At 48.2% G+C, this 24,937-nt stretch overlaps 1 protein-coding gene across 8 annotated transcripts in view; it reads left to right on the top strand.

Annotated features, from left to right (window-relative positions):
- DZIP1L (DAZ interacting zinc finger protein 1 like) overlaps positions 1-24,655 on the top strand; it is a 42,880-nt gene extending 18,225 nt beyond the window's left edge. For 7 of the 8 annotated variants that reach the window (XM_059162708.1, XM_059162714.1, XM_059162710.1 and 4 more), the window contains 11 exons: positions 1,584-1,712; positions 6,874-6,936; positions 8,354-8,494; positions 10,742-10,772; positions 11,879-11,929; positions 16,091-16,224; positions 16,921-17,113; positions 19,604-19,820; positions 20,262-20,452; positions 22,023-22,162; positions 23,717-24,655. In XM_059162708.1, coding sequence (XP_059018691.1) covers positions 1,584-1,712; positions 6,874-6,936; positions 8,354-8,494; positions 10,742-10,772; positions 11,879-11,929; positions 16,091-16,224; positions 16,921-17,113; positions 19,604-19,820; positions 20,262-20,452; positions 22,023-22,162; positions 23,717-23,878 — 1,452 coding nt within the window. In that variant the 3' untranslated portion in view covers positions 23,879-24,655. The remainder of the gene's footprint in view (positions 1-1,583; positions 1,713-6,873; positions 6,937-8,353; positions 8,495-10,741; positions 10,773-11,878; positions 11,930-16,090; positions 16,225-16,920; positions 17,114-19,603; positions 19,821-20,261; positions 20,453-22,022; positions 22,163-23,716) is intronic. The other variant, XR_009350903.1, reaches the window with a different exon arrangement.
- Positions 24,656-24,937: the final 282 nt, after the last annotated feature.

The raw sequence follows: 24,937 nt of genomic DNA, 5'->3' as shown, positions 1-24,937 counted from the left end.
TACCCCAAGGAGCTCATGCTCTTACCAACTCTGTGCTCATCATTCCTGAGCTCGCCCACACCCCTGCTGACTCCCATTCCTCCCCCAACATGGTGTTAGCTGACTAGACATTTGATAGATAGGTATTGGTTTGAATTTGGAGTTATTGTTCAGAAACCACCTCAGAGGGTTCCTTCAGTTCAGACATTTGAAGTTTTGATAAATAAGGACATAATTCTTACCATCCATGGTTTCTTTTTAACTTGGATCACATTTTCCTAAACCAGAACATCATTTTTTTGGTCTTTCCTCTATAGGATTGCTTATGCTGTGTTTTTGTGTCCGTATGTTGCCCCCATCTCCTCTCAAGTGACATTTTATTATAGGAACCAAAATGGATACACACATCTCAGTGTATTTGGATAATTATTTTGTTAGTTTTTCTTCCTATTTGGGGGAGAAAAAGATAAGATTTCATTTACCATGGGAATAAATAACACAGTAAGACTGTCTCATTACACAAGAAAAGATTCCCCTTGGTGTTAGGAGGGCCAATGAAAGAGAAATACTTCTTGAAGATGTTTCTCCTCAAAATTTTCTCTTTGATACCAAGGCCTGTGAGCTTACTTTGGCTAAGTTGCCTGACTGCAGAGAGAACTTGAGAGAAGATGTAGGGTAAATCCAGCTGCCAAAGGAGTCCCTAGTTGAATGGAAATTGCCATGAAGGTTTGTGATGCCGAGAAATACTGCTCTCTGGTTGTCTAAACATCGGTGTGAAGACAGTAATGACACATCAGAAGCTGAGGGTTGCACATACACTTGAAAAAGCATTTTACTCTATGATAATACTCAATTAGAAATGGTTAAGATTTTACCTGATACTGCTTTAGCAGTCTAGAAGAGTTGAAGAATGGTAAGTTAAACTCAGGGACGTGCAGTTCTTTAAAGCTTTAATGGGGGGGCTTGTGAGTTTGGTATGGTAATAGAGATGGAGATAATTTGCTTTTGTGACTGCAGAAGTGGTATGTTTAAAAGTGTAACCACAGGTGGCAAGGCCTGTTCTCTTGGATCCCCCTTTCTGTGCCTTTTCCTTCAGATTACACACTGCACGCTCAGGAATCACTAGGTATTGGTGACACCACTCCAAGCCAGGCAAAGCCAGGCCTTCTTGGTGACAGCCAGCAGTTTTTGATGGGAAGAGGGACAGGAGTGTTCAGGGAATGGTCGGTCCAGAGTGCATGAGACCCTCCCAAAGCCTCTAAGAGTCTAATTCTCTTCAGCGTATTCAAGACTGAGGAGGAAATGGGGGCAGAAATGTCTGGTGAGCTTTGGGCTTTGGGGACAGTTGAATTTCAGTGCAGTTGAAATTCTGCTCTTGAATTCTTTTTGTCCATGGGCTCCTGCTTCTCCTGCGTAAGCACTGAGCTCTCAGGGGAACCCTCGTGGAGGGGAATGCACACTTGTGTGAATATATATAGGCACATAGATGTCCGGTGAAGACAAGCTGGAGTTTGTGGTGGGATGTGGTGGGCCCTTCTGACCGTATAAAAGACAACATCAAGATTAGATCTTCATCTGAATAAAATTGGGCCCTGACTTTTCAGAAACTGAAGGTGCTGCAGTCCCACAGTGTGGTGGAGTCCAATCTCGGGTCACTGCGGGATGAGGAGTCTGAGGAGCGACTCAGGCAGACTCAGGAGCTCCAGGTCCTGAGAGAGAAGATGGATATTCAGGTGAGCTGAGGGCTCTTGCCCTTTTCCCCACAGCCAGCTATATTGTTTTCAACAAAGTCTCTCAGTTTTGCTCTTGGCTTTATGGAAGTTGGAAGACGTTAGGTTTTTGTTTTGTTTTGTTTCTGTTTTTTTTAACCTTTAAAATTTTTGAATTCATGCACAGTAAGAAAATTTTACATTTTACATATACATATATGTGCACATATGCAGATAGACCTATGTTGATGTGTTCATGTATGTACAAATAAAATGGAAATATATTTTATACAAAATAATATTTATCTTCTCTATGCATTATGCAGTTTGATATTTTCTATTTTATTATTATTATTATTTTATTATGTTCAGTTAGCCATTGTATAGTACATCATTAGTTTTTGATGCATTGTTCAGTGATTCATTAGTGGCTTATAACACCCAGTGCTCGTCACAGCACATGCCCTCCTTAATACCCATCACCCAGTTACCCCCTCTCCCTCCTCCCCTCTGAAACCCTCGGGTTGTTTCCTGGGGTCCATAGTCTCTCATGGTTCATCTCCCTCTCTGATTTCTCCCACTTTGGATTTCCTTCCTTTCCCCTATGGTCCTCTATGCTATTGCTTATGTTCCATATATGAGTGAAACCACATGATAATTGTCTTTCTCTGCTTGACTTACTTCACTTAACATAGTTGTCTCCAGTTCCATCCATGTTGATGCAAAAGTTGGGCATTCATCCTTTCTGATGGCTGAGTAGTATTCCATTGTGTATATGGATTACATCTTCTTTATCCATTTGTCTGTTGAAGGGCATCCTAGCTCCTTCCACAGTTTGGGTATTGTGGACATTGCTCCTGTAAACAATGGGGTGCATATACCCCCTTTTTTCACTACATCTATATATTTGGGGTAAATATCCCGTAGTGCAATTGCTGGGTCATAGGGTAGCTCTATTTTCAACTTTTTGAGGAACCTCCATGCTGTTTTCCAGTGGCTGCACGAGCTTGCATTCCTACCAACAGTGTAGGAGGTTTCCCTTTCTCCACTCTCATCAACAGTTGTTTCCTGTCTTGTTAATTTTTGCCATTCTGACTGGTGTAAGGTGGTATCTCATTGTGGTTTTGATTCATATTTCCCTGATGGCTAATGATATTGAGCATTTTTTCATGTGGAAGACATCAGGTTTTACCTTTGCAGACCTTCTGCCAATACATGAAAGCATGGGATCAGATTCTTAGGGTTCTCAGGTGAGGCTGGTATACACATGGGAGCAATATCAGGTTTGCTTGGCATCTTTTCAAAATACATACAGTTATGTCCCTTACTGGGTACCTTCACCCTCATTTTGGTTCCAACCCAGTTGAAAACAACTCTAAGGAAGTGTGACAGTGTCCTGTTTTGAAGGCATTTCCAGTGGATCTTGTTGGTGATGGTAAATATCCAACAACCACTCTCTGGACCGAAAAAAGCTTTAATTTGTAAAGCAGTTGCCATTGTCCATGGTGTAAGTTTTCCCACCCAGGCCGATTTCATGCTGCCGCTGGGAGGCCCCTGGGTGTGGAGTTGGAGAGGCTGGCACCCAGTCTGCTTTCTTGAGGCTGCAGGAGGTGGCTCCGGCCACCACTGGAGGAATCTTACAACGGTCCAGCTACATTTGGTCTGTGTCACTGATTGCTCCAGGACAAGGAAGGACCTGATCACTCTATCAGATTGTGCTTCTGCTTCTGCTTGCTAAGATTATTAAGAAAGAGTTTAAAGTCTAACTGAGATTGGTAAATTGTTTTTACTACTTGATGTTTTACAGGTTTCACTTTAAGAAATGACCTCTGTTCTCATCATTTGCCTCCTTGTCTATGGATTTCCTTACCAATTTGAGAGTTTCTATGATATATGGAACTTAACCCAAACTTTTCTTGTTCTTGTGGTTATTTAATTTTTAAAAATGATTTTATTTACATACTTGTCAGAAAGAGAGAGAGTGCACAAGCAGGGAGAGCAGCAGGCAGAGGGAGAAGCAGGCTCCCTGCTGAGCTGGGAGCCTAATGCTGGACTCAATCCCTGGACCTTGGGATCATGACGTGAGCCAAAGGCAGATGCTTAACCGACTGAGTCACCCAGGCGTCCTTGTTCTTGTGGTTGTTTCCCCCACAATATTGTGCCTCCAGTTTTGTTGGCCATATGAAATTAATAATGTTTATGTGGTCAAAATGATCAAATTATCAATCTTTTGATTGGCCACTCAGAGGTTTAAAAAGAAAATGTTTCTGTGTTTCCTTTAAGGCCTTATTTATTTATTTATTTATGTATTCCTTCATTCATACGTCCCTCTTTATTAAGGTATGATTGGCATGTAAGAAGTTGTGCATATTTGGTGTACATGACTCAGTGAGTTTGGGAATAAGTATTTACCTTTGAAACCATCACCACATCAGGGCACAGTCATATCTATCACCTCCCAAAGTTTCTTCCCACCCTCTTTATTATTATTATTATTTTATTTGTGTGTGTGGTGATAACACAACATAAGATCTACCTTCTTAGCTAATTTTAAATATACAACATATCTTGTAGAACAAACCTTGTACCCTTTAACCATAACCTTCCCACTTTCTCCTCATCTTAACCCCTGGCAACTACCATTCTCTCTCTGTTTCTATGAGTTTTAGATTCCACAAGTAAGTGAGATCATACAGTGTTTGTCATTCTTATCTGGTTTATTTCACATAGTGTAACGTCCTCTAGGTTCATTCATGTTGATGCAGGATTTCCTTCTTTTTTAAGACTGAATAGTATTCCAGTGTATGTATGTACCATGTTTGCTTTATTATTCATCTATCAGTGGATTATTAGGTTTCCCTGTTTTGGCTATTGTGAATAATGCTGCAATGGACATGGGAGGGTATCTCTTTGAGATCCTGATTTCAGTTTTTTTGGGTCAGTATCAAGAAGTGGGGTTGTTGGATTACATGTTAGTTCTGTTTTTAATTCTTAAAAAATTTTTATTTATTTATTTATTTGTTTGAGAAAGAGAGAGAGGGCATTTGCAAGAGAGGGGAGGTGCAGGGGAAGAGGTACAAACAGACTGTACTCAGAGCACAGAGCCCGTTGTGGAGCTCATCTCATGACCCTGAGCTGAAATCAAAAGTCAGATGCTTAACTGACTGAGCCACTGAGGCACCCTTAAATTTTTTTTTTAATAACAGAAAAACAAACAAGTTTATTAACAAATACATTTCATGTCTACCTTGGAGATACCAGGGGAAATGAGTAAGTCTATTTTTAATTTTTGAGGTACTTCCACTCTGTTTTTCATAATAACTACACCAATTTATATTCCCTCCAGCAGTGTATGAGGATCCTCTTTTCTTCACATCCTCACCAACACTTGTTTTATATATCTAACTATCTACCTATATCTATTTTAATAATAGCCATCTTGCAGGTGTAAGGTGTGGTATCTCATTGTGGTTTGATTTACATTTTTGTGCTCACTAATGTCTAATGTTGTAGGCCTTCTTTGGGGAAATGTCTATTCAGACTCTTTGTCTATTAATTTTTTTTTCTTTTTGTACTGAGGTATAGAAGTTCCCCATATTTTGGATGTGAGCTCCCTATCAGATATGTGGTTTGCAAAATATTTTTTCACATTCCATAGGTGGTTCTCCTGTTGCGTGGAATGTTCTATATATTTCTGTCTTGCCCATTTGGTCTATACTGACATTCGAGTCTAGTGTTCCCTTTTGGTTTTCTGCATGGATGATCTTTCCGTTGTTGAAAGTGGGCCATTGAAGCCCCATACTCTTACCGTATTGCTATTTCTCCCCTCAGTTGTATTAATATTTGCTTTATATGTTTAGGTGCTCTGATTTTGGATGCTTCTATATTTATAATTGTTATATTGATGAATTAACCACTTTATCATTATATAGTGACTATTCTCTTGTAACAGTTTTTTACTTAAAGCCTTTGACGGAGTTATAGCTACCCCATTCTCCTGGTTGTGGTTTGCATGAAATATCTTTTCCCATCCCTTCAGTTTCAGCCTATGTGTGTCCTTGAGATGAATCTCTTGTAGGCAGCCTATAGCTGGATCTTATTTTTCTAATCCATTCAGTCACTCTGTGTCTTTTGATTGGAGGACTTGGTCCATTTAAATTTAAAGTAATTAATGGTGAGTAAGGACTTACTATTGCCATTTTGTTAATTGTTTTCAGACTGTTTTGTAGTTACTTTGTTCCTTTCCTCCTCTCTTGCTGCCTTCCATTTTGATGTGATGGTTTTATTTTGTAATGGTATGCGTTGATTCCTTCACTTTTTGCATATTTGCTATAGGTTTTTTGTGGTTAGTGTGAGATTTACATAAACCATCTTATAGTACAGCAGTCTATTTTAAGCTGATAATAACTTAATATTGGTTGCAGGTAAATACTTCTCCTCTTACACCTCCTGGTGTCTACAAACCAGCCAGTTGGATCTGTGGATGGTTGTTGAGATCCCCATGCTGGGCGCCACAGGCTGATTTGGCTCTGCCCTGTCCCCCAGTTCTGAGGGCGGGGGAAAGAAGTGGGCCTCCTGGGCAGCACCCCATGAGGCTGGGGTGGTGGCTGCTCACTTGCTGTCACTTTCCTTCATAGGAAAAATTGCAGGCTGAGGGGGTGTCTCTTTAGGCATCAAACTGTGCCTCCTTGGGGAGAGCTGAGGCAGGTAGAGTGAAACTTCTCTGGACTGCATCTATTCTCAAGTTTATTTTTTATTTTTTATTTTTTTTTGTTTTCCTCTTTTGAAGTGTCAGAAACTCTCAGCTGGGTTCCTGGGCTCCCACAGAGGAATCCGCACCTGTGGGTGGTTTGAGAGCTGGAATTTCTTATGGTACCGTTTTACTGATATCACTTCCAATTTTTAAGTTTAAATCTTTGACCCACCTAAAATTTATTTTGGTTTAAGATATGAAATAAAGATTCAAGTTCATATATTTTTTTTCCAGGTAGTTAGCCACCTGTTTGAACTCCATTTGTCAATAATCTATTTCTCCCAGAGTAAGATTCTATCCCCCACCACCCCCCAGTCTTTGTCTAGGCTTTCTGTTCTTTTTACTACTCTGCCTAATCATGAGCCAGCACTTTTTAATTCCTGTAGCTTTGTAGTACATTCTGATATCCAGAGTCCTGTTTATCTTTTTCAGAAAGCAGAATGGAAGAGAAAAATGAAGGAACTTCAGGGAAAGCATGCAGCTCAGAAGCAAGAGGTAACTCTGGGTGGTCAGGGGGAGCTGGGTTTCCTGAAACCTCCTCTTACCCTACGGCACCCCCATCCTCTATCACTAGCCCCCTCAAACTGACCAGTATTTGGTTGCTGATGGTGTTCCTGGTGGCTGACCCCAATCAATCCCCAGAAGGGGTCAGCCACCCAAACAGCAGCCTCCCTGGCCCGGAGTCCGGGCCTCTGGGACTTGTCTTCTGAACCCAACACCTGCTTTACTCTGTGGTCCCCTATGCAGGGACCCCTTCAGGCCGTCCACAGAGACCAGGCCTGGAAACCTTAGATGCATTGTCTGGTCATTTCATGTTTGCGCTCTTCCTTGAAACCCCACCCAGGAGAGAACCTCAGCCATCATTCAAGGGGAGCCCACATGGAAAGGGTCAAATACTGAGATCGGGGAATAGGGAGCAGCAGGCCTCAGGATGAGAAAACAGCTCCTATGAAAATGCCCCTGAGGAGGAAGCAAGTTGAGGAGGAAGCTGGTTATCAGAAGCTCCAGGTACTGCCTACAGAAAGCCCAGAAGAGGCAGGTGCTCAGATCAGAGGCCAGCACTCCCATTTCCAGTAATTCCCATCTGATGGGTTTTTTAAAAAAGGTTTTATTTGTCTATTTAACAGAGAGATCACAAGCAGACAGAGAGGCAGGCAGAGAGAGAGAGAGGGGAAAGCAAACTCCTGGCCGAACAGAGAGCCCGATGTGGGACTTGATCCCAGGACCCTGGGATCATGACCTGAGCTGAAGACAGAGGCTTTAACCCACTGAGCCACCCAGGAGCCCCTACCATCTGATGGTTTTATTTTATTTGAAACATCTTCAGATGGGAAATACGGTTTAATTTATTCCAAAAGTGGAAGAAACATATGAAGGCACACTCAGTACAGTGTACTGAAATATATGGAGGTTCACTTCCACCCCAACTCTGTCTACCTGCCCCCATCACCCACCCCATGGCTGTCTGTCCACTTGTACTGCTTTCTTGGGTATTTTTCTAGAGTATCTTTATGCAAATAGAGTCTCATCTTCTATCTACTCTTACAACAGCACGGGACAGTATTTTCTTCACCTTCCGGTTTTTCCCTAAAAACACTATTGGATGACTCATGAATGGCCTCAGGTTATCTGACTGTCCTTCCGTGGGTGGTCATGCTGGACAGAAAGCCTGTTTGCCCTGATTGTAGGGGTCTGTATCCAATTCTCACTTCCCCTCAAGCACAGCTTGGAAATATGCCCAAACTGGAAAGTAGTCCATCCTGTTAGAAGCCACCTGCCCAGGTCTGGAAGCCCCCACCCCACTTTAGGTGAAACTGCAGCCAGCATGTGCCTCCAGGAGCAGGCCCTGCAGCTCCCGGGCACTCCGAGGTTGCTGCGACACCTGACTGACTGAGTCCCCTGTGCCCACCAGCTGCAGGAGCAGAACGAGATGCTCCGGGCCTCCCTGTCTCAGGATCAGAGGAAAGCAGCTGCCCGGTCCCAGCGCCAGATCAGTGCTCTCTGCGCCCAGCTCCAGGAACAAGCCAGGCTCATTGCCTCCCAGGAGGAGATGGTAGGTCTGTCCCTCCTCCTTGCCAGGCCCTGGGGCCCCTAGGCCTCTTCTCTGTGAGGATCTCCTTTGATTCTCCGGACTCACTGGCAGTGGTCTCATTAACGAGGCTCTCTCAGGAGAGAAAAGAGTGATGAAGCTGCGGCTGTCTCTTTCCAGGCTGAAGATAGCCCTGTTGTCCGGAGGGCCTGAGCTAAGTTCACACTAACACCAGACACTGTCTAAAGGCTGGCACCTGCTTGATACTTGGTATATTACTTCATTTAAACCTCACTGCTGCCCTTCAAGGCAGACATTGGCTTCCTCCCATCTTCCTTTGACAGATGATGGAACAGGCTGGAGAAGCAGGTGCCTCCCTCAAGTCCACAGAGCATACCCTATAAGAGCCAGTGTGGGGATTCAGCCCTGGCCAGGCAGTGCACTGCAAAACTTGGGCTCTTTTCATTGTGTTCTCAGACATCTTTTCCTGGTCAAAACACTTGTCCTAAATTAATGGACGCTGAAGATGTTGTCACACAAATTAGTATGGTGTGACATAGCCCCTCTCTCCTAGAGCTGACCCCTTGACCTACTGCTAACTCTCTGCCCAGTCTGGGCTCAGCTCCCCCTTTTGAGTTGCAAGTCAGGGGACAGGTGTCTCTGCCATCAGAGGGGCCCCTCTGTGGCTTCAGGGCCTTGCCTTGCTTCTGAAACCCCCTCCACACAGATTCTCTGAGCAGAGCACCTCCTGTCACTATCTAGTTCAGTCTTCTTGTTCCCACTCCCTGGTTTTTGTGTTTTCAGTTCTCCCAGCTGTACTTCACTCGGGTAATGGATCTGACCCTCTCTTCTGCTTTTCATTTTACTGGGCCTCCCGCCACTTAGCTCTTCACTGCTCTGGCCACCTCAGGTCCAGTCTGGAAATTTCTTCCTTCTGTTACCCAGGACTCCTGTTTGCAGATATTTCACTAGGGAGCCCATTGGCTAAACCTGGATTTAGAATAGATCAGTAGGGGTTTATTTGTATTGTAACGTCAAAAGAGGTGACAGTTGATGGCCTTGATTTAGCAGCAAAATTATGTCATTGAAAATCCAAACTCAGTTTTTCTTTTTTATCATCCTCAGTGGGTTGACTTTTGTTTTCATGTTTGACCCTTATCATTGCAAGATGGCCGTCCTAGCCCCAACCATCACAAGCATATTCAGTAGAAGAAGTTGATGAAAAGGCCCCTTCCTCAGACTTTTGCTTATATTTTATTGGTCAGAGCTGTATTACATGGGCAACCATAGCTGCAAGGAAGGTTAGAAGGCAAATGATTAGTTTTAGAGTCTCTAGAATAGAGGTAGGCAAAGAAAGAAGTAGTTGGAAATTGGCATTGGATGTGTCATTCATCAGTAGATAATAAAAAACAACTGAAGCTTAAGCAGAAGAGGAAATTTGTCTTAAGGATAGACAGGGTGTCTCAGAAAGTTCAAGGCAGGAGAGCAGCTGAGTCTGGGATTAACTAGAACGAGAGACATGAATGTGGTCAGGAGTTTTCCTTTGCTGTGTGTCTCTGTCCTTTTCTCTAGATCTGCGTAAACTTGTTCCTTTTATTCTGAAGATCAGCTTTCACATCATACCCACCCCATATGGCAATACAAATAAACAAGCAGCAAACAAACAAGCAAACCCCAAACCAGTTGGCTGTCACTGGCTCTTGACTTCACATGTTTCCAATTCAGAGTTCTCTGCCCCAACCTAGACACTTGGCTATGGTTGTGGTGTGCGGTCACGTTGTCACAGATGGCTGTCCCACGTGCAACTGTGTGGAAGGGGGATGAAGAGGCACCTTCTGGAAAAGGAAGGGCTCAGCAGTTTAATGACTGTCCAGCTCATGCCTGCTTCCGCCCAGGGGGCCCTCAGCTCGTGTCCCCATGGTGGGGGGAGCCTGCCTCACCCTGGTTGTCCACCAAGTGTACCAGCAGTATTGCTGTATGCCTGTCCCACTCCACTCATGTGGGGCTCCTGCCCTTCAAATCACAGTCCCTCTCTGAAGAGGAGCATTCTTGCCTTCCCATCCTGGATGCTGCTGTTCAACCTCAGTGCCACCACCCCCCTTACATATGGATGGCAGGAGGCATACTGGGGGGTTGGGGCAGCGTTCTCCGAGTTCCTTCTAGTTCCCAGTGGGGGATATGGAAACTGACTGTCCCTTCTTTATGGTGCTGGGCAGGCCTACGGCACAGAGCAGGGTTCCCGGCTGCCTGTTCTGTTCTGTATCTTTGCAGATCCAGACCATGTCTCTCAGGAAGGAGGAGGGTAAGTTCTCATGGGGTGTTTTCTAATAGTCTTGGCCTCTTCTTTCTCCTGTCCCCCACCAGTCAGTTTATAGAATGAGGGGGTGGCAGTGAGAGCAGTGAGAGCAGCTCCTGGGTCATGGGGTGTCAGGCTCGCTGGCTGGGTGAGGGAGGGCAAGAAGAGATCTGCTTCTGGGACAGACAGATGGATTCTGGCCTGGCCGGGTCTTCTCTGTGGGGTAGTGGAGACCCAGGGAACAGTAGGATCCTGCGGGCAGTGACTGATGGAGCTTTTCACGAAAAGATTCCAATTCCTCATGCCTAGGGTTCGAGCCATCAACTTTGACCTTCCTCTCGGGGTGTAGCAAGTTGAATATGAATGTGGCCTGTCTAGAGTATGTGTAGTCTTCCTCTGGGTACCCTGGTGTGCTGCTGTATGTTTCTTGTGTGTGTGTGAGTGTCTCATGGATGCACGTGCTGGTGTCTAAAGGGAGCCAGTAACACACAGGAGACCGCCCCTGTGTGGAGGACCTTGGCCAGGCCCTTATGAAACCTGGCCCGTTGGACTCCCACTTCTTCTGTCCTGTCTCTTTAGCCACCTTTCTGCCTTTTCTTGCAAACCCACATGCCTGTCCCTAATCCCTGCCTCTAGGTCAGATGTTCCTTCCCCAGCTTGGCCAGCAGGTCAGAGAAGCACCCTCCCTGTGGCCTTGAACGTCCTGAGGGCTGGGGCTGGGATGTGTGCCACGTGTGTCGCCAAGCACTTTAGATTCATTGTCTCATTATGTTGTCCCCACTACTTAATGTGGACCCAGCATTATCAGACTCATTTTTTAGATGAGGAGACTGGGGCTTGCTGAGGTTCTGGGACAGCCCCCTCCCCCCCGCCCCCACCACGTGGGGTTGTGAAGGACCAGCAAAGGGCAAGCTGGGCTGGGAACTCTGGTCTTTCTGGCTCGAGCTGTCTGTGCTCATGACTGCAACTCCATCCGTCCTGCCTCTCCTGGTGAAGAAACGACTGGAAGGCTTGCTCTTTCTGGCCCGCAATCACGTTGTGTTCTGCACTTTCCTCCAAGTCAGGGATGGTATCCGGGGCATTGGGGCCACTAACTGTTGGGCTCTCCTCAGGGACCTGCGAGGGCCTGAAGGCTGTGGTCACAGAAGACTCTTCTGAGGAAGGTGAGGCATGACTCTCTTTCCCCGGTGTCTAATGCAGGATTCGTCCTGCATTAGATTTGTCCTCCTTGTCCAGTTTGTCTCTCCCTCACTGTGTCTGGCTACCGGAAGCCCGGGAAAGGGAAGTAGGAACATGAGACGAGTACTTTAAGCACCTTGTGTGTGCCAGGCAGGTTACACACAGGCCTTAAGGTGCGATCTGATGGCTCACTGATGGGGAAGCCCAGAGAGGGCCAGCGACTTGCCTGGAGTCACAGAGCCGGCAGGTAGGCGGAGGCGGGATTCGGAATCTGCCTGGGCTCCCTCTCCACAGTCGTGGGCACCTTCTGTTTTCATTCAGTCCGTTCGGTGGTGAGTCTGGTATGCAGAAAGAGCTCAAACAGATGATTTAGGGGATGCAAAGAAGAAGTGGAAAAAAAAATAGCAGTTTTCCTCTGACTGTGGGAGCTCCTGGGGGAGTTGGGGAGAAGAGCTCCCAGGAGAGATCAGGGAGTGCGGGCAGCTGACCTGCTGACCAGGGCCTGCCCTCTGGAATTGGGCTCTGATATGACAAAAGTGACCCAACCAATGCACCCAGGAAAGGGTTTTATTTGTGTCACCAAAGAGTTCACCATGGGAATTTTTTTTTTTTAAGATTATTTATTTATTTATTTGACAGAGAGGAGGATCACAAGTAGGCAGAGAGGCAAGCAGAGAGAGAGGAGGAAGCAGGCTCCCCGCTGAGCAGAGAGCTCGACACGGGCCCGATCCTAGGAACCTGAGACCATGACCTGAGCCGAAGGCAGAGGTCTAACCCACTGAGCCACCCAGGCGTCCCCGGAATTTTTTTTTTTTTTTTAAAAGATTTTATTTATTTATTTGACAGAGAGAGAGACACACAGCAAGAGAGGGAACACAAGTGGGGGAGTGGGAGAGGGAGAAGCAGGCTCCTCGCTGAGCAGGGAGACTGATGTGGGGCTCGATCCCAGGATGCTGGGATTCACTACCCAAGCTGAAGGCAGACGCCCAATGGCTGAGCCAGCCAGATGCCCCGGAATTTTGTTTTTTAATGAATATTTCTTCCTTTACTTCTGAGACAGTAATCTATGCTCTTGGAAAAAAAGAAAAAAAAAGCAAGCAAGCAAGTGAGCAAGCGAGCAAAAGGGTGTGTGTACAGTGAGAAGTATGTCTCCCTCCTGCTGGGTTATCCAGTTTCCACCCAGAGATCACACTGCTATGCTTTCTCATTTATATTTCCAGAGATATTTGGTGCAGATATAAGCACATATGTGTATGCATTTTTTTCCTTTTTCCCAAATGGGATCATACTATACATACTGCTCTGTATTTGGTTACTTTCTCAACAACTTATTTGGGAAATCATTTCCTGTCCCTCTATGTACAGTTGCTTCATTATTTTTGCAGGGCTTTACAGTATTCTGTTGGATGGGTAAACCAAAATTTATTTATCTGTTTATTTATTTAAAGATTTTATTTATTTATTTGACAGACAGAGATCACAAGTTGCAGAGAGGCAGGCAGAGGGAGAGAGAGGAGGAAGCAGGCTTCCCACTGAGCAGAGAGCCCGATGTGGGGCTCAATCCCAGGACCCTGAGATCACGACCTGAGCCAAAGGCAGAGGCTTTAACCCACTGAGCCACCCAGGTGCCCCATCAAAATTTATTTAACTAGTCCTCTACTACTTCCCACCCCCATCCTGTGCACTTAACCTTGGAATTTAGAAGTACAAATTAGAGATGCATGTAACTTTGTTGGGGGAAGCTCTCTGCTGAGTAACACAACACATTACTGGACCTGCTGAGGTCCATAGAGTGGAGGAACCAAATCCTTCCGCAGAGGCTGCCGAGTCATGGAGAGAGAGCCGAGCTGAGGAGGGTGCTTTGGCTGACCCCTACCCATCTCACTTGTCACACGAAGCTGGTGTCTCCCACACTGATCCACTGTGCTCGACCTCTTTGTATGCTGGCCTGCCTCTTCTAGTCCCGGATCAGCAGAAAAAATACCACTTGGGAACGTGTTAGAAAGGAAAGTTGTCAGATTCTCAGCCTTATCCCACATAAGCAGAGTCAGAAATTCTGGGGTGAGGTCCCGCAGTTTGCAATCTCCGGGCATCCTGATGCTTGTTGGAGCCCCACTGTCACACCAGTGGCTGTCTGCAGCTGACTGCACATTAAGAATCACCCAGGTCACTTGTAACTCTCCAAGGACCCCACCAGCCCCCCACCCCCGACCTTAACAGAACATATAGGAGGTGGGTTCCAGGCATCGTTAGTATTTAAAGCCCCTGGTGATTCTGATGTGTGGCCACGGTTGGGGCTTGTGCCCCAGCGTGGACTTGATGGAGGAGGATCAACCTTGTGGGGGGCAGCTTGCTAAAACACAGGTTGCTGGGTTTCCAATCCATAATTTTTGACTCAGTAGGGTTGGAGTGGGATCTGAAAATCCGCATTTCTAATAAGTTACCTGGTGGTGCCATCACTCAGGCTCACAGTTCGGGAACCATTGCTCTAGAACACTTGGTTCTCAGGCTTGGGTGTTAGAAGATCTGAGGTCTAGGGCCTAGCTTCAGAGATTCTGATGTCATTAGTTTGGGATGGGGCCCAGGAGATTCAAATGTGCAGCCACAGTTGACATCATTCTTGAATGTGAGCCCCTTGAGGGTCTTCTTCTGTGCCCCCCAGCACCCCAGTACAGGCTTGTTCATTCTCCATATTACTTATCAGAAAATGTCTACTGAGTGAATCTAAGGGCTGGTCCTGCTCTAAGGGCAGTGTGCCCACCCTCCCTCCCACTGCCCACCCCACACTGGACCCGTCTCCTTGGAAGGCCTCTTTGCAGCAATGGCCACATTTTATTGTAATAGCTTATTTTATTATCCTCTGGGTCCACATTTCTCACAGTATGGTCTGTGGCTCACCTCCACCATAATCGTTTAGACAAGTTAAAGTGCAGTTTCCAGGGCCCTTCCCTGGACTTACGGAATCAGACTCTCTGGAGGGTGGGGCCAGGGAATATGCATTTTTAACTCTTGTGGTCCTTCTGTGTACTGCTTTGAAGGGCGAGTCTCTAATCTCTAGAGACAGTAAGCTTGAAGGGAGTTTATGGTGTCTGTCCCATGAAGAATTCAATCCCCTGGATGGGAGCAGACGTGGTACAGCAGTAAGTGAGAGTGTCAGTTGGGGCCAGAATCACATAGGGCTGGCAGCCGGCAGGGCCTGGAATCTGCGGTTTACAATCGCCAACATACAGAAACAGCCTAAGTGTTCATTGATGGATGAATGGATAATGAGGTTGAGGTACATATATATATATATATAATGGAATATTATTTAGCCATAAAAGGGGGGAAAGCCTGCCATTTGTGACAACATGGATGGACTTTGAGGGCATTGTGTGAAATGAAATAAGTCTGAGAAAGACAAATCTGTATCATCTCCTTTATATGTAGAATCAAAACAAACCAAAAAACAAACTTGTAGAAGAAAAGATCATAATTTGTGGTTACCAGAGGTGGTATAGGGGAAGGGGATTGGAGGAAGGTGGTCAAAAGGTACAAGGTGCCCGTGAGAGCAGAAACGAGTGCCAGGGAGGTCATGGACAGGAGGACCAGAGTTAACACTGCTGGAAGACAGACGGGAAAGCTGCTAAGAGAGTAGACCCCAAGAGGTTTCATCACAAGGGGAAACTTGTTTCATTTTTTTCTTTTGTATCTGTATGAGAGGGCGGGTGTTAACTAAGCTTACTGTGATAATCTCTGAATAAAGTCAAGTCACTATGCTATATACCTTAAATGTATAAGCTGCTCTGTGTCAGTTATGTCTCAATAAAACTGGGTTGGGGGGAGGGATGGAACTCAGCAACAAGCTGCTGCTAGGGCTCAAGAGCAAGTCCAAAGCCCACAAATCCCAGATTCATCTGAGCAGCACTGAGCCCCAGATCTTGGCGGCCCGGACTGGCAGGGGAGGAGAATCCTGCAGGCAGGTATGTGGTCTGAAGCAGTGGGAGCCAGCAGCAGAAACATCCCCAGTGTCTGGGAGGGACACTCAGGTGGGGTCCGTGGCTCTGGGCTCATGGTCTGGTGAGGGCCACGCAGGTGCTACGTGACTTTGAGAATGGAGGTTTTGGGCGGCTAGGCTGACCTTGGTGGATTGTTGTGTGCTGCAGATCTGGAGGACTCCCGAGACGGACAGCAGAATGTGCTGGCTGCTCTGAGGCGAAACCCCACCCTGCTGAAGCAGTTCAGGCCAATCTTGGAGGACACCCTGGAAGAGAAACTGGAAAGCATGGGGATAAAGAGAGTAAGCGCAGGGGCCACAGCTGCAAGGGCTGCTGCCTACCATTTGGATACGTGGCATTCTTAACCTGGCAAGTGTTTGATTGCTCTTAGCTGCGTAGGCTTCTTCGTCTTACTTGTTCAGCTGGGAAGCCTTTCATATCTGGGAATATAAACCCACATGGCTTCTCCTTACCTCATGGCAGCAGTGTGGTCTCTCTCCTCCGTTTCTAGTGGTTGCTGGGGGTGTCACCCTGTGTCCTGACCTCTCTGTGCTCTCCACTCATGGGCTGCTTTCTTCTGTGCCCATTTATTATTTTTATTTTTATCTATTCATTTGAGAGAGAATGAGAGCAAGAGAACACAAGTAGAGGGAGTGGCAGGGAGAGGGAGAAACAGACTCCCCGCTGAACAGGGAGCCCTATGCCGGGGTCCATTCTAGACCCTGAGATCATGATCTCAGCCAAAGACAGACGCTTACCCGACTGACCCACCCAGGTGCCTACCATGCATGTTTTGACAAGGCTCCCAGACCCTAAACCACCACACTTTGTGCAGAATGTGCACCCCCTGCCCACCCTGCTCTGACGCTCACCATATCCTCTGCCAGAGAACACCCAGCGCTGATCACAGGGACTCCTAGGCCAGCAGCAGGCACGAGAGGCTTTGAGGGAGGATGAGGAGGCTTCTGTCTTCAAAGAGGAATGTCTGTCTTTTTTAGGATGCAAAGGGAATCTCCATTCAAACTCTCAGACACCTTGAGTCCCTCCTGAGAGCCCAGCGGGAGCAGAAGGCACGGAGGTTTTCTGAATTTCTGAGTCTGAGGGAAAAGCTTGTCAAGGAAGCCACCAGCAGAGTGAAGGAGGGACAGAGGAAGAGGGCACCAGCGTCCCAGCCAGACACCAAGGCTCCAGGTGAGCGGGCAAAAGGGCATCCCTGGGGGCTGTGACTGGGAGGATCTGCGCTGGTTTGCACACAAGGAGGGCACACTGCTGTCTCCAACAGGGCATTACTTTCAAGGGCGAGAGGGGAGCATCCTCACAGATGACTGAGTCCAAAAGTTCTCTGTTGAGGGAACGCCAGAATCCAGGAGTGGGCCTGAGTCACCCAGGGAAGTTGGTGGAGAGCCAGAGTTGGGCCTGTGGTCAGCTCTGAGCTTGCTGCCCTACTCAGCAGCTTGGCTCTACACTACTTTACTTGCTTTGATCACAACTTGAACTTTGCTCTAACAGAGAGTAGCCCATTCTGTTTCTGGCTCTGAAGTGGGGCATGTCAGTGCCGGGAGAAGACCCAAGGCCTGAGAGCACTGGGGCTGCAGGTGGAGGCAAATAGGAATCAGATGGAAAATCTGCTGGGGAGCAGAGGGAGGGCGTGAGAGGCTGGGTGGAGTTCTGCCTGCCCACACATCCTCAGAGCTTAACTGTGGTTCCCTGGGCCAGATCACAGTCCCTGATTTGCCCCTGGGACTTGTGACAAGGACAGGCCCAGTGGTTCTTGGGGAGAATTCAGATGTGTGGCTGACGACCCTCTAGTCTCTGTCCTCCAGGTACTGAGAAAGAAGGGAATTTGTGTTCTTAGGTTTGAGAACCCCCCCATTTCTGGAGGATTCCCAGATCCACCGGGCTGCTGAAACTGGGGGCTCTAGGGAGGGCCTCAGGGGCTCGAGGCTGTTTGTGCAGGATGATGTTGCAGCTCCTTTCCCTCATATGTGGCCAGAGGGATACCAATTCTCTTATCTCCTCCTGTATAGGCAGACCCAACCTGAACTCTTCATGCTAAGGAATTTTCCAGAGTGTGGACACATTCTCTGGGGATATGAGATGATTTTTGTTGGTACAGGGACCGATAATTTTAAAATCTATTGAGGCTGATCTGTGCCAAGGCTTGCCACCTCAGCTGGGAAACCAGCCCAGATTAGGAGGTGTGATGGGGCCAAGCATAGGGGTGGGGTGTGTGGGTGCGTGGGCTGAGAGGAGAGAGGGGACAGGGAGGCAGGGAAGAGGAATGAGAGCATCTTCTGAGGATAGGCTTCCAAAAGAGGAAAGGTACCTCGTTCCTCCAGGTGCCTCTTCCTGTCTGGCCCTTGCTCCTGTGGTCAGAAAGCCAAGAGTGAGAACCACCCCTTGCCGAGCTCCCCTTCCCAGGCCCAGGGGCCCCACCTTCTCCAGGGCATGTCTCGGAGGTGTGAGATGAGTAATGTGTTTTTACAGCATTTTGTAGATCTCTCTTTCCAGCTCTACATGCTAGTTTTCTAGGTCCCATGAGTGCTATGTGAATGCTCACCTCTGATTTCTGCCTTGATTGCGCCTCCTTTTGTTTTGGGGCAAAGCTGTGGGATGAAGCAAGGCCATGAGTAGCAAGAACCCTGGCTTTGGGGTGGCTGATGACCTGAGTTGGGGAGTGGTCAGTTGTACTGACCACTTCCTTCCATGGAATTGTGGGCCTTGATTGAGTCCCTGGATCTCCTGCATCCTCAGTAAAGCAGGGAGAACAACACTGTCCTAAGGGCTCGGGGCTTGGTGGCTGCTGTAGGTAGAGGGCTTAGCTTGCTGTCGGTGTGCAGTAACCAGCTGTCGCCGTTCCTTTCCCTCAGTCAGTTTGTCTGCCTTCCCTTCCCTTCAGTCTGCCCCTCCTAGAAGATCTACTTCTGTGTAGATGCGTTCTCAGAGAGCAGTGTATTTCAGACGTTTTCTATCTTGAACTACAGTAAGAAACACATTTACACGGTGACAGTCCACACATGTGAGTTTCATGCAACAGAACTTACTCTGACTCCCTGCGATGTGCTTCTCTTCCATTAAAAAAATTGCTGATCCTGGATCCTTGCCCCACTCCTACCCCAGCCTCAATGGGACTTGATGCAGTTCAGAAGAGGGAGGCACTGGGTCTGGGGTCTGCCGTTAGCCCTCCTGCCACTGGCATGTTTGGGAGGACAGTGGTGGATGTGGGTGGCCCATGTGGTCCTGTGGCGACCTCTGGTGGCAGCAGGGCCTTCCTGCAAGGTTGTCTGAACTCTTGCAGCTGCAGCCTGGGTGGGTAGAGAGGGTGGGGCTTTTGGGGAGATCAGGCCCTAGGACTGCAGGGTGAAGCTGCAGGGAAGCCGGGCTCCTCTTCAGACCTGCCGACTCCCGTAGGACTCCTGGAATGATGTCATGACTCTGGAACACAAGCTGCTCTCCTGGTCTCTGGTGGAACTATGGGCCATCCCCAACCCTGAGTCAAGCCAGCAGCAGGACAGACAGTTGGGAGTGGGGGCAAGGACTTTATTGGCTGTGGCTATTATGGTATAGAGTGACAGAGTGACTTGTCCATTTCTAGTGGGCCAGAACCTCTCTCTCTGTCTTCTTCAGGCTTGAAGGCCCAGATAGTCATGCCCTGGAACTTATTCCTCTCTGTGTTTCTAGTCAAAAGCCAGCAGAACACATTGGTCATCAAAGAGGCACAGACGAAGTCCAGGACCCTGCATGTGGCATTGCCATCCAAACCAACAGAGCCTCCCACGTCGACTCTTCAGAGCCGCAGCAGCCATGGCCCCGGCCTGGCCCACATGCCCACCCCCGCTCCACGTCCCAGAGCACATGGACGCTCCAGCACCCCTGCTTCCCCAGGGCCTGGGCTGAGGTGAGCCCTGGACTCTGCATTCCTACTGGGTCTGTGGCTGCGGCTCCCAACCTCAGGCAGTCCTTATCAGGGCTTCCCACAGGCTTCTGCAAACAGGTGAGGGGCAGAGACAGAAGTGAACAGGAGGCGCCTCAGGTGGGGTCCCCTCCCAAGCCCCCATGAAGAGACCAGGGTCCCTTGTTCCCAGGCGGGACAAATCTACCCTTCCTTCCCTATTTCTTCCTTAAGCCTTAGTTGCTGCACCAGGAGGGTTTGGTCCCCATCTTCTAACAGAGTTGCTGGTGTGGCTTCTGTGCTCCAGGGTACCTCCTGACTGTCACCCGGGCCCAAGGAAGGAGCAGGGCTGGCTCAGGCCAAACCAAACATGCTTACAAGTGGTGAGGTTTGGCTTTTAAAGTGTTTCTGGTCCATATAGGCCTCATTTCTTCCCCTCCATGACAGTACGCCCCCGTTCAGTTCTGAAGAGGACTCGGAGGAGGGAAATTCGGTGCAGCGGACATCCCTCCAGCCCCCACGAGGTCCCTCCAGAATGGGGTCCCGGCCAGAGGATGATTGGGACTGGTCTGACACTGAGACCTCGGAGGGGAGTGCCCAGCCCCCTAACAAGGGCTCAGGTGGGCTGGCTTCCTCAGGTGAGTGGTCTGGGACCACTGGGAAAGACCTTTTCCAGGCCAGATTTCTCTAGTTCTGGAAATACCCTGTAATTTTCTCTGGGTTTTCTGGTTTGGCAACTCATTGAAACTTGGGGAGAATGACCCTCCCTCCTATCAGATATTTTCCTGGGATTACAGATATATCAGAAGGAAGAACCTGAGAGAGGTTTATTTTGCCCCTTTTTTTGCTTAACTGTTGGAGACTGGAGGAGCTCACTCACTCATTCCAAGCCTCCCAGTCCACCAGAATCCACCAGAACCAGGTACTGATAGCCACCAGGTCGGATGACAGGGTGGAAAGATTTTGGAAGCAGGAATTGGGAGTCCTCTGAGACAGTCTGGGCTCTATCACTTGCTACCTGCTTGTGTCTGAGTGAGGGGTTTTGGTTCCTTTGCTGTAAAATGAGGTACTGGTACAAGACAATGAAGAGTAAGGAACACAGTGCCTGGACATAGTGGCCCTTAGCAAACAATTCTTCTTTTTTTTTTTTTTAAGATTTTACTTATTTACTTATTTATTTGAGAGAGTACACCCATGTGAGTTAACGGGTGTGTGTGTGTGTGTGTGTGTGTGTGTGTGTGAAGGACAGAGAGAGAGAGAGAATCTCAAGCAGACTCCATGCTGAGCACAGAGCCTGACTCAGGGCTTAGTCTCATCACCCTGAGATCATGACCTAAGCTGAAATCAAGAGTTGGGTGTTTGGGACACCTGGGTGGCTCAGTTCATTAAGCGACTGCCTTCGGCTCAGGTCACAATCCCAGGGTCTTAGGATCAAGTCCCACATCAGGCTCCTTTCTCAGTGGGCAGCCTGCTTCTCTCTCTGCCTCTGTCTGATTATGTATTCTCTCTCTCTCTCTGACAAATAAATAAATAAATCTTAAAAAAAAAAAAAGTCGGATGCTTAACTGACTGAGCCACGCAGGCGCCCCTTAACGAACAAACAATTCTTGAATGAATCAATGAACCAAGGGCTGTTGTAGCCCCAGACATCTGCTCAGGCCCTCAGTCATTTGAACCCTACGAGGTGGTGGTTAGCACCCTGCTTCCTGGCTGTTCCTGAGGCCTGGACATCCCGCAGGGTTTAGCATGTCACCAGGAGTCTGTTCATAGTCTATGTCCCTGTTTAGCCCTCTTCCTGCATGGAGTTTGCAGAAAGTCTGTCTGGCCCTTGGCCCCTCTGTGATAATTTACATTTATGATACTTCTTCTCTTCTCAGTGAAGATGTTGAAGGAAGCTGTGTTTGCCTGTTAGTCTTGCTTTTCATATACCAGCTGGGCAGAGGTCCTGCCATTAAGAGGGAAGAACAGCTTCCTAAGCCTCTGTTCACGTCATTAACTGAAGTTATATTTTTAAGATGGGCAAAGCCTCTCTTTACCAGCACACGTTGGCCTGGGCCTTCTCTCTGCCCTTGCGCCTCTTCTTTGTGGCTGCCTTTCCTTCTCCCTTCTGACCCTTCTCCACACTCCCTCTATCCACACCAGAGCCTGGTCATGACTTATAAGGATGAGGCATTCATTTTCTGGAATTTCCCCTCCGGTGTCTTCCAGGAACACTAGTGCAGTCGCTGGTCAAAAACCTTGAGAAACAGCTGGAAGCTCCAGTGAAGAAGCCCTCTGGAGGGGTCAGTCTGTTCTTACTGCCTAACACTGGGCCCCAGAGGTCTGCCGTGCCGGGAAACAAGCCTCAGGTAGGGCATAGGACTCTTGGAGGTTGTCCTGCCATTTCCAATAGAGCCAACTCCCAAGTGTTGGGGCCCTGGGGTGGGGTGTAGTGTCAACCTTGGCCCTAGTGGGACATTGCCAGTGACCTCCCTGTCTCTTCTGCCCCTGCACAGGGGGAGGAATGGCCACTTCTTATTTGTATCCTTGTTGATGTTAAAAAGCCTTTTGGTTCATTACACAAGGAACTGCTCAACAGATTGTTTCTCCTAGTCACTCATGCTCCTATGTCCCGCCTCTGACAGAGCTGGGACCTGGTTCTGTGCCCGGATGCTTGCAGTAGCTACTGTCTTCTGGCTCGGCTTCATCCCATCATGGGCCCCACCTCCTTCCTTCAGTCAGCTCTGGACCCCAACTCCAGGATGTGTGTGCAGAGGAGACTTCTCTCTGAGGGCAGGGTGTTGGAGGGGCATCCCATAGCACATAGTAGTAGGTGACAACATAGAAGGGGAATATCTAGAGATCTTTGTTCAGAATATTCAAGGTCATTCCTTATCACTAAGAATGTCTTGGTGGTCTTCCCTCTCTGAGACTCTAGCTGCCATCAGCCTCTGCGACCATTACCATCAGGACCCCCTCCCCACTGCCTCCAGTCAGGGAACAACTCCTACATGCCCATTACCTGCTTAGGCAGAAAGATGTAGAGCTCGTTACTTCACATTCTTCTCTCACCCTTCTCAGTTGAAAAGGCATCTCTTGGGATGACCAGGAGAGTGGACAATCACTTTTTGGTCCTCACGAGATCATACACTTATTATATAATGTGTTTGTTTTCTTATGCAGGCCGTATGCGGTTTATGAGTAGGAAGTCCAAATGATTAAACAAGTATCTGTCCCTTCTCCTATGTCCCAGAGCAGGTTGAGGCTCTGCTCAGAGCCTGCTGCCCTCGGCCCAGGGTGTTTCTAGCTGCTTGGCCTTACATTCTGGGAAAAAACGCATAGGATGTTCCTATCAAAGGCCAGGAGGGCACTGAAAGTTCTGGAGTGGGGTCCGTGGCCCAGAGGTTGCCTGGGCCCTTGGCCTGCTCAGGCTTTTCCGTTGGCTACAGCCCAACTGCTTTCCAGGCTAGGGGATCCTGGTGTTCTGGAGCGTCTGCTACTCCTCGAGTCAGGGTGTTTAACCAGGCCTCAGAGCAGCTGTCTGAGAGGAGGGGAGGTGTGCATTAGCCTGGGCTGCATTCAGCTCAGGGATTCAGAAAAGTCAATGCTCTGGGCTTTCAGCTCCATCAATGTGGGGAATTAACAAATCTGGACAAAGTTTAAATTACAAGAGCAACTTGACTTGCCATAAGCCTTTCCAGAGAACTTGCCTTGGTTTGGCCAGTGGGATTTCAGGAGCATTTGAAATCACTCTGATTCAGGGTCTCTGAATCAGGTCTTCCAAGACAGGGAAATGGGAACAAACAGGAGAAGGAGCATCTCCCTCCTGCTCCTTCCAAACCTGCATTTTGCCCCCATGTCTGTCCAGCATTTCGTCCTCCATTGTCAGAATGCATTTTCCTCTTCCCCTTCCCTCGCTGTAGCTTTCTGATGCTGAGAGTGACTTGGAGATTTCTTCCTTGGAAGAGCTCCCCCAGGACCTGGGCCAGAGAGAAAAATCAAAGATCCTGTCTCGCTCAAAGCCACCGGAGAAGTCTGATGCCAGCCCTTGGAGCCCTGGCCGACCCAGGGTCCCTGGTTGGTGATCCTGCCCCAGAGGCGGGCTCCCTGAACAGAAGAGGCTGCTAGGCCTCTTGTCTTCGCCAGTAACCAAGAGATCTCCTTTGGAAAGAAGCAGAGCAGAAGTTGGATATAATTTCTTCCCTCCCACCTGTCCTGCTTCCAAGCACCAGGGGTGCTTGTTGCCCCTGGGTCCCAAGGCTTGAGAAAGGGTTATAATGAGTTATAAAGGGTTATAATGAGCAGTCTCCTTTCCCACCTCCATGTTCACTCTGGCCTGAAGGAGCCCCTTGATCTTTATTTGCTGGCATTTTGTAAATCTGTGGGAAGACTGTGTAGATGAGTTACCTGCAGGGTAACACTCATGGTGAGTGTCTTTGTGGGGACACATGCCTCAGTCAGTCATTCAGTGACTGATTCAAAGTCATTTACTGAGTGCTTGCTCTGTGCCAGGCCCTTCAGCCTCTCCCTGCTGAATTGGGGTGCTGGCAGAGGTGACTGGGGTGGAATTACAGGGTGCTAAACTAGTGACAGAGCTTAGGGTGCTATGGTAGTAGAGCCCGAGCCAGCCAGTGCTGTAAGGGGAGGTCCTGGAGAGGGTCTCAGAGCTGATGTCTGGCTGTGCTTCCACAGTGGCAGGAGGGAGGGAAAGCCACCTGGATGGGACCCCGTGCTCAAAGACCCACAAATTTAATTTTTGATATTACCTCCAAAATTAAGTTATCTATGCCACCACTGTATTTTTTTAATGTGAAGAGCTTAATTTATTATATGTGAACATTTAAATAACACAATGGTTACAACTCGTGTGTACTCATTATTTTGGAGCTTCAGCAGGGGCAGAGTGGGGGTGAAGCGAGTGCACCTTGGTCATGTTAGGTGAGGTCTGTTGGGATGCGGTTGCCAAGATGGAGTTAGGAGTGCCAGAGGTTGGCTGGGCTGAAGGCGGAGGAAGCAGAAGGGACAGGGAGAGCCCTCAGAGAGTGGGGGAGGTCCCACCACAGGGAGAGGAGAGGGAGCCCCCAGACTGCCTGGCAGGGCTGACATCTCCGCCAGCCCTGTGGGAGCTGTGGAGCAGGGACCCC

Source organism: Mustela lutreola, chromosome 2, assembly GCF_030435805.1.
Source record: "Mustela lutreola isolate mMusLut2 chromosome 2, mMusLut2.pri, whole genome shotgun sequence".
NCBI lineage: Eukaryota > Metazoa > Chordata > Mammalia > Carnivora > Mustelidae > Mustela > Mustela lutreola.
Note: the sequence above shows the minus strand (reverse complement) of the source record. Positions and strands in the feature narration are given on the sequence as shown.